This window comes from Antrostomus carolinensis, unplaced genomic scaffold (genome assembly GCF_000700745.2).
Source record: "Antrostomus carolinensis isolate BGI_N321 unplaced genomic scaffold, ASM70074v2 scaffold14006, whole genome shotgun sequence".
Taxonomy (NCBI): Eukaryota; Metazoa; Chordata; class Aves; order Caprimulgiformes; family Caprimulgidae; genus Antrostomus; species Antrostomus carolinensis.
This window is the reverse complement of record NW_010321285.1, coordinates 11417-25297: the sequence shown is the minus strand read 5'-3', so window position 1 is coordinate 25297 and position 13881 is coordinate 11417. Positions and strand designations below refer to the sequence as shown.

Below are 13881 nucleotides of genomic sequence, written 5' to 3'. Positions count from 1 at the left end.
ACGCTCCTTTGTTTCTGGGCTTTATTGGGTTTTTAGTTTTCACAAGGGGATGTGGTTGGGGGAATTAATCTTAAGAGAATTACGACCAGTTTGTCAGTTTATTTGTTTCATAAAGGCTAAATCGTACTCCAGCAAATGACACAACTGTAGGTAGGTTTCATAGGCAGCATCTGTTTTAGCCAGTATTACAGTATAAGAGCTCTGGAAAGCAAAATGGCTGGTAGTGAGGATGTAACGTCCTCATGGGGCGTATCGGAGTGGATTTATGGTGGACTGAGTGCCTGAAAGGCTGGGGAGCGCTCTGGAGGGCATTTTCCGTGTGTAGTTCAACCCAAAAAGAAACCAGCTCTTGCACTCCAATCCTGCTGTGCGACGCAGCTGCTATACAGCACGTGGGGACCACTGAGTTTGGTTTCAAAAGCATGGTCCTGATCCAAATAATCTGGTGTACCTATGTTAACATTTTTGTACCTATAGTAATTTCTAGAAGTTTATGTATTGGGAACTTGTCTTAGTAAATAGCTGCTCCTAAGTGTTGATTAGACCTTTAATTACATTTTTTCAACTATATTTAAATGCATTTTCTTGAGATGGGTGCTTCTGTTGATTTGTCTATCTATTTCAAAAGCTGTTTAAACTATGATAAAATACTTAGTTCCTAATCATAGAATCATAGAATGGTTTGGATTGGAAGGGACCTTAAAGATCATCTAGTTCCACCCCCCCTGCCATCAGCAGGGACACCTTCCACTAGACCAGGTTGCTCAAAGCCTCCATTTCTTGGCATTACTTTCCCATTTTGTAATGGGTGTCCTGATTACAAATTCATTCAGATAAATTCAGATTTTCACCTCCTGTCACAGAGGCTTTGCATCATTTGTACTTTGGCATGTGGCATACTGAATATTTAAACAGATTCTGTATTGCAAAATATAATATGAATGTTGTATTTTGCAATATATTGAGATATTTATTAAACATCCCCTAGAGTATTTAACACATTGTTAAAAGCTGAAAGAGGGCAGGTTTAGATTAGATAATAGGAAGAAGTTTTTCACTGTGAGGGTGGTCAGACACTGGAACAGGTTGCCCAGAGAAGCTGTGGATGCCCCCTCCCTGTAAGTGTTCAAGGCCAGGCTGGATGAGGCTTTGAGCAACCTGGTCTAGTGGAAGGTGTCCCTGCTGATGGCAGAGGGGTTGGAGCTGGATGATCTTTAAGGTCCCTTCCAACCCAAACCATTCTATCATTCTGTGATTCTATGATTGTTTTCCCTACTTTGAGACGCAGTAACACTTCAACATGTCAGGCCAAGCTATTTTACATTCAGCTTAGTCGTACTTCTTAGAACAGTACATGCCCAAAGAATAAAATATGTCAAGGGGAGAAAGTGTACTTGAGTGTGAGATTCCAGGGTTTGTGGGTTTGGTTTTTTATATCTTTGCTAGACAAATACTATTAGTGATTTTTCTCATCCACTTTAGTCTTTCTGCGAGTTGGTTTTGTTTTGTTTTGGGTTTTTTTTTTTAACTGACAAGCATGTTAATAATTTCTGTTCTTTATTTGTTCAGATGATAAAGCTTGTACGAGCTTCTGAAGTTCATATTTAAATTTAGTCTTACCTGGTGACACTGTTAAATTGGATTCTAAGGTGTTTAAAAGGAATGCCAGGGTCAGAGCAGGGAAGAATTATAGGTAGCCAGGTGCCCACTGTCTACAGAGGGGCAGTGGAGGTAGGGCTCATGAGCATAAATGGGACAGTGGAGGTCAGGGTTCTTCAGGTTTGATGCTCCTGCTCACATTTGGCATGAAGTGGCTGTCAGTGGTTGTTGTATCACAACAGACGATGAACTTCAGAGGCTTAATCATGTGGGTTAGCCTCTAAAATGTAGTGAACTCGCCCATCGCAGAGTACTGCTGCTGAGAATCTGAAGCATCCTTATCTCCCTAGGGAAAGGGAAAACACTTCAGCGCAAGGCTAAGCCACAGAAGAAGCGGGAAGAAAAGGATAGAAGAGGGAAAGGAAAGCAACAGGAGGATGAACTGAAGGATTCCTTGGCAGACGATGATAGTTCTTCAACCACAACTGAAACCTCCAACCCAGACACAGAACCACTTCTCAAAGAGGTACGTACGGCACTGCCCATCAAAGGAGGCTCCTGTGTAGCTGGTGGGTCACCTGCTAGAGCAGGAATACAGGCTTTTCCCTCCGTCCCCAGCTTTCATATACTAATAATGCGTAACAAAGGAAGAATGTTAATTAAAAAACATCTTTCCCAATCCTTGCCTTCACTTCCTCTATAAAACTTGCGCCTCTGTGAGTGTGGACATGCTTGAATCCTGTAGTCTCAGGACTGAAAGAGCCTGAATGACTGTGGCTTGAATAAGCCACCAGTTGTCAGCAGCATTGCAGCGGTCTCTCTGCACGCTCCTGGCCTATTCTGTTTGCAGAGTAAAACACCAAAGTATGGACACTCATTTTACTCGATAATTAAGGTGTATGCATTTCATCAGTTACAGAGGGCTAGTTCACTGGTGGTAACTTGTCAGCAGGTAGTTCACTTCATTACCTTTGACAATTTCCCTACTTTTATTTTACTCATTTGGCTTAAATACTTAAAGGTATAAAGTAAAGCTCTAACAATTTGTGTAGTGCTCAGATTGTCTTAAATATTTTGTCCTAAAACATGTGCTAGGGAACCAAACAAAGCAAAGGTAATCACACAGAGAAGAAAACCAAGCCTAAATTTTGACATGTGTTAAATTTGAACTTTGGAAAAGGTAGGGATTCTAGCTGGAGGGGTGGCGTGAAGCAAAAAAAAATCCATGTAATATATTTTAAAAGTTACAGTTTAATAAGATTGCATTTGAAAATCACCTTCGATTTTTTTTCAGGTTGGCTATTTGACAGTATACTTGTATTCAGAAAGTCTTAGAAGTGTGGTTAAAAAAAAAAATGAATGCTGAATTTGCTTATATTCTTTGCTTTGTTGAAGAGTCTTTTAGACAGCCTGGAATGTGTGCAATAGGTGCAGTAACGGTCTCAGTACAGAGCTCGCACCTTTTCAAGTAGACTCGGAGGCTGTGGCCTGAGGAGCTGTGTATTTGCAAACATCACATCTGCTTGAAACACATTCATTTGCTATATATTTCAATTCCTACTTATCCAAATAGGAAAAAAATAGATACCACATTTTATAGGTCTATTCACTAAGTAGTAAAAAGATACTTTCTGTGCTGCAAAAATGCTCATGTTTTCACATAGCATTCTTTCCTCAGCCCTATTTATCCATGTATGTTGTGATGCAAAAGGGACTTTTACTTTTCATGAATATTAACATGTTATTATAATGTCTTTTATAGGAACCTGAAAAACAAAAGGGAAAGGTTATACCAGAAAAACCTGAAAATGAAATAGTCCAAGTAAAACAGAAAACTAAAAAACTGCTAACAAGTATCAAGAAAGAAATCCCTGTAGATGTGAAACCCAGGTAAGCATAACAAAAGCTTTTTAGTAGAGAAGACGTTGTGCTTGAAGGGAAGATGGATTCATGAAAATCTGTGTATCTGACAGTTGTGGCTGCCAGCCTGGCTAATGCCAACAGCAGATACCTTTAAGCAGCTTCCTCTTACTTCCTGATATCAGGGTTTATCTGAAGCTTGAAAATAATAAATTAATTAATGGGGATTCAGTGCATAAATGAGATCTGAATCCAGAAAAGAAAATCAGGCTAAGGAAAGTTAAGCTTTTTGTAACAGATGTCACGTACACAGAACAGAGTTAATGTTTCCACAGGAGCTTCTAGTGGCAGCACAATAAGCCAGCACTAACGTGAGTGCCTTTAGTTGCCCTGGGTGAAATTACTGCTGTGCAATTTCCTTTTTTGTATTGTAGAGTAAGACCAGTGTCCTGGATGTGCTATTAAAGGAGGCGGCTGCTGCTGCTGCTGCCAGTCCCCTTCCCTTACTCACAGGTGGTTGATTGCAGATGACAGAAAGGAGAAAAATGAAGAACCTTAGTCTTACTAGATCTAGTTCATTCTGAAATAGTGGTATGAAATTCTGAAGTCAGATCAGTATCCAAGTGCCACAAAGCTAAACTTTACCAAACTGAGGCGTGGTATATTGGCTTGTGTTTTCCCTGTTGCTGTCATTAATACTAGACTAACTGGGATTCGTAGTTAGTATAAATTCATTTTTTTCATAATATTTCTGAAAATATTGCCTGTCAAACTCTCCTCCTTATCTTACTTATTCTTACCATGATCTACTTTCCTTTATCATATAAATCACAAGTTCTTTACATGTGACAATATTCAAAGCCCACAATGAGACCTGGTTCTTCTGCAAGAAATGGGTAAAATAGTTCTTCCCTGAAAAGTTTGAGAGATATAATCAAATAGCTGAAGAAAAAGATCAATATATAGCCAAATGAATTTGGTGGTGGGTTAGAATAGTTTTACATTGTTGACTAAAAGATGAGCCTGTACATTCAGGGCAATAGCATATCAGGAACATGCAATCTAACAAGAGTGTGTTGGGGCAGAGTAGAAAAACAGCAGTTGCCATCTCTTGTTGCCTCTGTGCAATTGTCTTGGTTTAACCCCAGCTGGCAACTAAGCACCACCCAGCCACTCACTGACTCCCCTCTGGTGGGATGGGGGAGAGCGTTGGAGGGGTAAAAGTGAGAAAACGTGTGGGATGAGATAAAGACAGTTTAATAGGTGAAGCAAAAGCTGTTTGTGCAAGCAAAACAAAACACGGAATTCATTCATCAGTTCCCAAGGGCAGGCAGGTGTTCAGCCATCTCCAGGAGATCAGGGTTCCATCACACATAACGGTGACTTGGGAAGACAAACACCATCACTCTGAATGTCCCCCCCTTCCTTCTTCTTCCCCCACCTTTATATGCTGAGTATGATGTCACATGGAATGGAACATCCCTTTGGTTAGTTGGGGTCAGCTGTCCCTGCTGTTTCCCCTCCCCACTCCTTGAGCACCCCCAGCCCATGCACTGGTGGGATGGGGTGAGAAGCAGAAAAGGCCTTGACTCTGTAAGCACTGCTCAACTGTAACAGAAACATCTCTGCATTATCAACACAGTTTTCAGCACAAATCCAAAACACAGCCCCACACCAGCTACTGTGAAGAAATATTACTCTATCCCAGCCAAAACCAGCACAGTAATCAAGCAGCGTTTGTAATCCTGGAGCTCCAGGATGAAAGCTTCTCCTGGAAAGTGAGTTAGCCCTAATAAATGCATGGAGCAGCGTGGGCAGACAATGAGGCAGGGCTAGGAAGGGTGGAGTTGCATATAGGAGAAATACAAAACCTCTGCTTATTAATTGCTTTGAAGATGAGCAAACGTTTGACGAAAGAACACCACAGGAGACCAGTCTTTTATAAGACCATACGGCATATTCATTTATTTATATATATATAAAATAAAATCTCCTCTTCACTGTTTCAGAGAGCTTAAAAATAAATGGATCTCTGTTTTCATTTAGTTCCTTGGAATTGTCTTATACTCCCCCGCTGGAAAACAAGCAGCGCAAAACCTTTCCATCCAAGATATCAACACAGCACCTTTTGACAAATGGCTCTAAATCAAGAAACCTCCCCAAAACAAGAGGTAGTGTGAGGCTATTTTTTATAAATACCTCGGGATTTTTATTTGGTTGTTTGTAACCCCTCTTGAGTGCTTAATTCTTAAGTCTGGTGTGAGAAGAAAGCTGTTTGGTTTACTATCCACAGACTTGTTTTTCTTTTGTTTTAATAGGTCCGAACAGCAAGTTAATGGAGAGCAGGCCATCAGTATTAGCAAAATTTCTCCCCAGTGGTTCTGGACAGGAGCTTGGAAACACCAGCAGCTCAGAAGGGGAAAAAGATTCTCCACCACCAGAGTGGGACTCTGTGCCTCTTCACAAAGCTGGCAGCTGTAAGTAATCGCTAGAGGATGACAGAATTAGTCTTCTGCAATGAAGATCTGTAGGTAGGCTTGGTCTGTTTGTAGATCTTCCTATCTTTTTTTTTATTTTTCACTGCACAGTTGTGCTCCCATTTTCTGCTGTAGGCCTCATATTGGTACAATTTGGGAGGTTTCAAAACCAAGTGGGCAGAACATGGGCCATTCTGCAGTTCTTCAGTGATGAACGGGATTCAGAAGCTGCTGGGGAAATGGAGGAAATGAGAATTACCGCTCAAAAACAAAATGTATTTTCTACAGCAGGTGGAGTTTTGCTTGGTCAAGTCTGCTGCAGCCAGAGTTGAAACTCATTACGTGATTTGTCCTTCAGAGGGAACACTGAAAGCACCTTAATGCCGCGATTAGCGTGGGGCACTACTATAAGCTTTTTGGTTGCGTTAAGTCCCTTGTGTGGGAACCAAACCACCTTCCTCTTGGTTGCACACAAACTTAGTCATCCCTCCCCACAGCGCTCACTTCGAAGGGTTCTTTCTGCTCTACAAATCAGTTTGTCCTGGTGCTTTTATACAGTCTCTCTGAAAATAGGTAGTAAACCTGAATAATGACAGGTGAATATAGAGAAGGAGCTACTTCTTCAGTCACTGGGAACAGCCTTTGTCCAGAAAGGACGGCAGAAGCTTGACAAGCCTCCGTTTTAAAGTAAATACTACAGGAAAGTGTTTCATCTTTCTCTTTATAGCTACGGACAACCTTTATAAACTCTCTCTACAAACCCTGAATGCAGATGCTTTCCTGAAACAGCGACAGCCCTCACCGACACCTGCCTCTCCATCTCCTCCTCCTCCTCCCACATCATTAGCTTTTGGGCCGCGAGGAGGCACTTACAGCAGCATCGTGAACAGCAGCTGCAGCAAGTGAGTCTAAATCTGCACCTCCTACTGATTTCCCAAGCACCAAATGCTTGTGGAACCCATGTGCTTCATACAGTGCCTCTCCCTGTTCTCACACCCGTTTCCTCTTCCCGTGGAAACTGCTTTTTTACAGATATTACTGCGCATATTTTACCATGCTATTTATATTTTTCTGGGGTTTCTTACCAGGCTTGTTAGATTGGAAAAATGTGCAATTACATGAACTGTTGAGCTGTTAACATTTTCATGAATGCTAGCTTAAATTACTGCTATTTTTATCAAACTGATGAAGTCCAAAACCTTACTTTTTTTTTTTTCTTCCCCATCCTCTAAGTGAAACGAAAAGCAAGCAGCCTAATGGTACCAAACATAAGCTGGCAAAGGCAGCATCTCTTCCAGGCAGGAATGGTAACCCCACGTTTGCTGCTGTAGCTGCAGGTTATGACAAGAGCCCAGGTACTAGAACCAGTTTGGAGTTCTAAATATTTCTGTATATTTCCTGAATATTCTGTTATTTTGCTGTTGGTAGGTTTTTTTATTATTTTACTCATTTTATCTATATATTCTTGCAGGTGGCAGTGGTTTACCAAAGGTATCTCCAAGCAAGACAGATGTTTCCAGCAATACCAGCATTTCCCACACAGTTGTTGACAGTGATGGCTCTGACAGGTAACTTACATTCTCTGGGCAAATACCTAGGCAGGTCCCTAGAAAAGAACATTGTAAACTGTTAATGGCATTTTGAAGGTAGTTACAGAATTATATTTTTTTAATCTGTTTTTTAAAGTCTGCGCACAGCATCTCTCACCTTGCAAAAGAATTTAGTACTTGCAAGTGATTCAGAAGCAGAGAGAATGATGTTCTGGATGTGATAGCGACTTTCTCCCCCTCATTCTCAGTAACTCAACAATCTTGTGTTCCCTGGGCATCCAAACAATGAGAAATCAGCTTGGCTCTTTCAGTGTTGAGAGTGTGAACCAAGGTCACTTGAAACAGTTTCCAGGCAGAATATCTTGCTGTACAGCAGTGTCTTTCACTCCCAGTTTTAACACCAAGACCAGAACTATTGCCAGGCTTTGCATTATGAGGAGGAGCGGAATACAGCTGTACTCATTGGTGTTCCCCAAGGCACGGTGTCTTTCCTGACACGTTTTGGCAGCACATGTCTGTCTCAGTTGTAAAAAGCAGTGAGTGTCTGGTAACCTTTCTGGAATAGGAAAGGGACTTGAATTCAAGTTTCAATATGCAAAGGAATTGCTTTTCTCAGCAAAGTTTGTGGGTGGGGTTTTGGTTTGGTTTTGTCAGTGTTTATCACTGGTTCCAGTTAACTCACGTGTATTTTCAAGAAGCTTGCCTACAATTTAGAGCGTGAGCACTTGTACCCTTTCTGAGTGGTTCTAAATTTCGTCTGCTTGTCAAATAAAACCTGAGCTATGGCTTGGACCCTATACGTGTTCTGAAAAACTGAGCAAAAACACTGCTCCAAGTTTGTGTTGGAGCTCAGTCTGCAGACTAAAGAGCCTTCTGTCTAGAGCAGTGTGCTGCTCCAAAGTGGATGTATACACAGGGAAAACGGTATTTCATTGAAAACTTTTGTTAAAACAAAAATAAGCTAATTTCCTTACTCCTGGTCATTAAATATATACATTATTATATATGCATATGTATATACATATGTGCACATACACATACATTTGTGTGTATGTATTTGTATATAGATTAGTAAGTCAGTATTGTTGGTAGGACTTTGTTAACGAGCTCTATGTTGCTTTTCTATTACTCTGTAATGCTTAGTTCGGGTTTGTGGAGTCCTATCAGCAATCCCAGCAGTCCCGACTTCACGCCTCTCAACTCATTCTCTGCATTTGGACATTCTTTTAACTTGACTGGAGGTGAGTTTTTGTTTTCAAATACTTTCCATATTCAAATATTGGTAAAGAAATGGTGTGTCTCCCTTCCACTGGTCTAAGTACAGCCACTCTCCCCGGCCCTGCCCCCAAAAAGGATGACTCCGTAGGAAAGCGTGTTAAAAATTCGGTGGTGTATTCAGTGTTTCAGCCCAGAGAGAGTTAGTGGAAACTCTTTGAGTGTTTGTTGGGCTGGAAAGACTTGGGTTTGAAGTTTCTCAGTTTCAGTAAAGCTTCTTTATATTTGTTTTTTCCTTAGTCTTCCTCCCCTCCATCCCTCCCCTGAAGCTTTACAGTAGGTCTCAAAAGTGTGCCACTGGGCCTGTGGTTTCCTGAGCGCTTCACGCCTGCATAAAACCATTGCTCTAGAAACGGGGCAACGGCCCATCCCTCGTGTTGCTTTCCTCTTGTGTTTTCCTCTAGCATTTGTATAGCTGCATGATGAACCGATGCACACTAAACCCAGCCACTAATTCCTGTGTATTTAGGTGAACTTTCCCTAAGTGACTGTTGAGATGGGCCCTGATGCAGGCAGGCTATACTGTAGGGCATGGATGTCTGCATACTTACTGTAGTACTTACTGCAGATTTGTGTGCTGTGCTTGGGGATGCGTGGTATTTTTAAGGTGTCTGCAAAATATTATAAGCAAAGCGAACTTTGTATGTAGCATTTCCAAAATGGATCGTATGTTTACTGAAAAAATGGTGTCTACTGAAAGAATTGTGTCTGCTGAAGAATGTTGGGGGACTGCAATCAATAGGAGCTGCTGCTGCTGCTGCTCTGCAGTTCTTTCATCTTCATTGGCAACACTTGGCACCAGACTCTGAGGGACGGCAGCAAGATGCCTGGGACCAGTTCTGTGTGCCCAAGCACTGGTGCTGCCCTCTCCTTCTCACAGCAGAGATGGGGTCTGGGCTGGGGCACAGCCAGTGCTGCCTCCCGTGCCAGGAATTACCTGGGAAAGGGAGCACTGCAAGGCAAACCAGTGCTGCAGTTACAAGAGTCTCCTTCAGCCAGGTCACTTACTCCACCTGCAGTTAACTCGTTAGGAGGAACTGCCAGGGCTGTTGGCATTGCTGTGCTTCTGCCTGGCTCCCTGACTGTTTGCTTTCAGGTAAATGATGCCAGGAACCAAACAGCCCCATGGGCTGCTGATACTGAATTATATTCGCAGTAAGCATGTAGCTGTTTTCCCCACTAGAACCATGATTCTACCTTTAGCCACTGTCTGATGTAGGGCACGTGAGATGGATGAGATCTGTATTACTGTGTGACATTTTCTAATCTCAGTTCTTGCACTGCAGTAGGACCTGCTAGAAAAATACGGGAAATAGCTGTGAAGACTATTAGTCTGCTGTGGTTCTTGCAAAAAGAGGAAGAGTAATGTACTCAGTTTTATTTCATTTTATTTTTAGAGGTTTTTAGCAAATTTGGTTTAGCTCGATCTGCTTATGGGCAGGATGTTCAGAGAAACTGGAGTGAATTCAGTAATGTTCCATCATCCATCTGGGATCCTTCAGCTACAGATTCTGTACCCTCCTGGCCAACAAGCTCAAGTTCCCCAACTCATACAACTGCAGTAAGTATTCAGTCCAAATATATCATTTTATTATTGTTACCGACCTGTTGTGTACCTGCCATCTAATTTCATTTAGAGGATTTTTAAATTTGGATGAAAAAAAATCAACTGAAGAGTAAAGGAAAAGGGAAGCTATATGTATTCATCATCCTGTGTAGTTAAGTTGACATGGCTGTTGGACAAAGAGTGATTAGTCCGCTCACTTGCGGATGATGAATCCATGTAAATTGTATCACATAAATGTATTTCTCACGAGAGCATCTTGCAGCACTTAGAAAAGTGTGTTCCATTCCCACATGCTTCAGGATTGTGGAAAGAACCATTCTGCTCCTGTGCCAAAGCTGGACACTGCTTCTGTCACTTCCAGTTTGATGGACAGTTGCAAAGTAGCCAATATGGTAACCTTCAGACTTTGATTCTGCTTCCTGAACCCAGTGTTGCACCTATTTGTAAATTAACAAAAGGTCAAAAAAAACCTTATCTAAAAGAAATCAAATGTATTCCTTTCAGCTTAGAAAAAACACTAAAGAACTGGGTGTCAGGTGAAGCCTTTAAACTGACTAATTTTGATGGTGATCTTGAGTATAACTAAAGAAGAAAAAACAACTTTTACACAGATTGTAGCACCTGCTCGCTCATCCTTGTGCCTCTCCGTCTGGCAGAATAAAACTTAGACTGCAACAGCTGTCTTCAATGCCAGCTGAAATCATTCTTCATCTTGTCTTCTGGAAATGTTTTGGTAGTGAGTAAGAGGCAGTGTTTACTTCACCTGGTAGCAGGTCAGATGGAGTGGGGGAAGGCGAGGGGCAGGGGAAGCCGAAGAAGGTCACACAGCTCCTTATAGACACGCGCTCACTGATCCCGCCCTTGTCATGCGGTTGCCACTGGAGCCGTAACCTCACTAAGAGGAGAGATTTTTTGCTTTTTGGTCACATGGAGGGCAGATTTCTCAGCATCTGATAGGAGGAGGGATTGAGGACAACCAGAACAATCTCTCTAGCTCCTTAACCTATTTCCTGGCTGCTTCTGAAAAATGCCTGTAACTGTGCTTCGGGTAAGCACTGAGGTGGAAGCCAGACAAATGGTCTAGAAGAATGGTCAGTCTCTCCCTTTAAATACTTCAGGTTTTTGGGGAGAAGGGGGAGAAAGCATTTTAGGAGCTTATTCAAGGAGAAATAATATCACTTAATAAACAAGCAGCAGCAAACAGACTGAAATGTTCAAAGCCTTTTTAATGATAGTGATTTTTTTTTTATCAAGTGCTTGTAGTGAGCCAGAACAGGGGAACGTGGCTGTTCCTGCCACTGAACCTCCTTGCTCTTCTAATGAGAGCAGGTACCTGGCCAGGGCCCTGTCCTTTTCTCCTTCCTGGCACAAGAGCCAAAGCCATGCCTGCAGACAGCACTTACATAGTGGCTTCTGTTTTACTTTCTCTTTTCTAGAAAGGTTTCTGGGGAGTTCTTCCTTATTCCTCTTGCTTTCCCATTTTCTGCATAACTCTTTGCTTCTGTACTAAATAGCATTTGACTTCTGGGTCCCACCTCCCCTCAGGCCTTGCTGCATTGCTGGTGCTTCTTCCCAACTTTCTTTCTAACCACAGTCCCTTGCTCCTCTTTCCTCCGTTTGCCTGCGTGTAGTTCTGTCTGACAGCTACTTTGTACCTCCCTCCACCAGCCCTGAAGGGGAGTAGCAGTCTAATCCAAGGTCCTCTTCTCTGCCACTCCTTTCCTGGTTGCTTCTACTTTATCAGCAATTGCCTTTCTATCAGGCTCTCCCAGATGCTTTTGGGACACATAGGAAGAGCTCCTGGCTCTTGCCCGTGGCAGGAAATAGAGTGGACTGTCAGTCTGTTAGGGTTGGTGTCTGAGCAGCAGAATGAGTGGTTCCTGCTGTAAGCTGAAGTAGTCTAATGCTTGTATAGCTTAAATAGAACCATTTAGTTATGTAACAGTAATAAACTGGGACCCTAGTTTGGCTCAACTTCTCAGTGACATTGGAGAGTCCTAACAACTCGTGCCTGGTTAACCCCTGAGTATGCTCAAAACTCCTGTCCAACCCTCAGTATCAAGTTCTTTGAGAACCCTCTGGTAATGTGTTAGTGTCCAGCCAGTTGCAGTTGCACACACATCTTCATTCCAGGGGAGAAAAGAAAAACCCGAAATGAAGACAGTTTCAGAGTTTACCTTGTGTACTTTTCTGAAGGGATTTTTATTTTAGCCTTCAAGGGCAGAGTACACTGACACCAGTTAACCTTTAGTGTGCGTTATCTGAGGGCTGAGGTCTTGGGAAGGGATGTCCTATCTCCACCCAGTAAATCCGAACATAAGGCTGTGTGTACCTTCCAGCACATACTCAGCAAGTCCACGGCCTTTTGGCTGTATCAAGTGTACTGTATATTTGCAAATTGAATTTACAGCATGTGTACATTAAATGCGTTGGCGCTGAGGTACGTAGCGCGTTAAGCCTACACGTAGCAGGTTCTGTGCTAATATTAGCATGAAAGTTCAGCTAACCTTTCTCGTCTCCATTTCTGGCTGCTTCCGGGTATCGCTTTCCCCCGTATCACGGGTTAGATTCCTCTGCTTGTTGCTTGCTCCTGTTTGGGCTTTAATAAAACAGTTGACAAAACCTGGGCCTTGTTCATTGCCCCGTGTGTTCTCCAGGCTTGCTGTGCCTCTCCTATGCATCCCAAATGCATCTGTGACAAGCGCTGCAGCGCACCTGCCTCTGCACTACGACCATTTGTCAGAGACTTCCAGACACACTTACTGGAACTCCATGACAAAGGGCCAGTTCTCCAATCCCCTCCCCCTTTATCTGGAGAAATTCTGGATGGGCAAAAAAGTATACACTGGGAAGAGAGAGAGGTACAGTGGGGCTGAACACAGGTAGGCTCCTCCAAAATGTACAATTTACAACAGATCTGTCTGAATACAAGGAGATTGCAAACAACCAAAAAGGATCAAGGAACAGACTTTGCTGCTACCTTCCACGACAGCTTGAATTTTGTTGGTTTCTTGAGACGTGAACCATGTTTATCTACTTCATTCTATCGAGTTTAATTAAGCTTGTGCTTTTTGGCCCTTGTGTTAGAGCTTGAATACTGGTTGTGCTTAAATGAGTAATGGGTGTGGGGATACATAAGCTCAAATGAAAACAGCTTAAAAGCCTCTAATGTAATTGCACTCTGCAGCCCATTCAGTTACCAGGCATGTCTGGGGACCCTTAGCGTGGTTCCTCTGGGTGAGCTCTAGTAAAGGGAGTTCAAAACTCCACGTTGCAGTGAAGATGGAAGGGGTTCTACAGCAGGCCTGCTGCTTCTTAGATACTTTCCTCTTGGGGGGGCTGTAAAGAAGGTGAAAATAGAGGTTACTGAGCTGCTACTTACCTGGCTCTGTCTTTACTGCAGTCGATCCTTGGCAACCCGAGTGGCCTGTGGTCCACCACTCCTTTCAGCAGTTCCATTTGGTCAAGTAACCTCAACAGTGGCCTTCCCTTCACCACTCCAACAAACGCGTTGTCAGGCATTGATCTCATGGGTAGTGAAAACTCCTCCGCT

At 42.6% G+C, this 13881-nt stretch overlaps 1 protein-coding gene across 1 annotated transcript in view; it reads left to right on the top strand.

Moving 5' to 3' along the window:
- Positions 1 to 13881, top strand: part of TMEM131 (transmembrane protein 131) — a gene marked incomplete at its 5' end in the record, with an annotated part of 49152 nt that overhangs the window by 34645 nt on the left and 626 nt on the right. The window contains 10 exon segments of the mRNA XM_010169880.2: positions 1950 to 2125; positions 3362 to 3489; positions 5506 to 5630; positions 5778 to 5936; positions 6664 to 6838; positions 7170 to 7291; positions 7408 to 7504; positions 8630 to 8727; positions 10159 to 10322; positions 13732 to 13881. The exon segment at positions 13732 to 13881 is cut by the window's right edge and continues 626 nt beyond it. Of these exon segments, the coding sequence (XP_010168182.2) occupies positions 1950 to 2125; positions 3362 to 3489; positions 5506 to 5630; positions 5778 to 5936; positions 6664 to 6838; positions 7170 to 7291; positions 7408 to 7504; positions 8630 to 8727; positions 10159 to 10322; positions 13732 to 13881 (1394 nt within the window).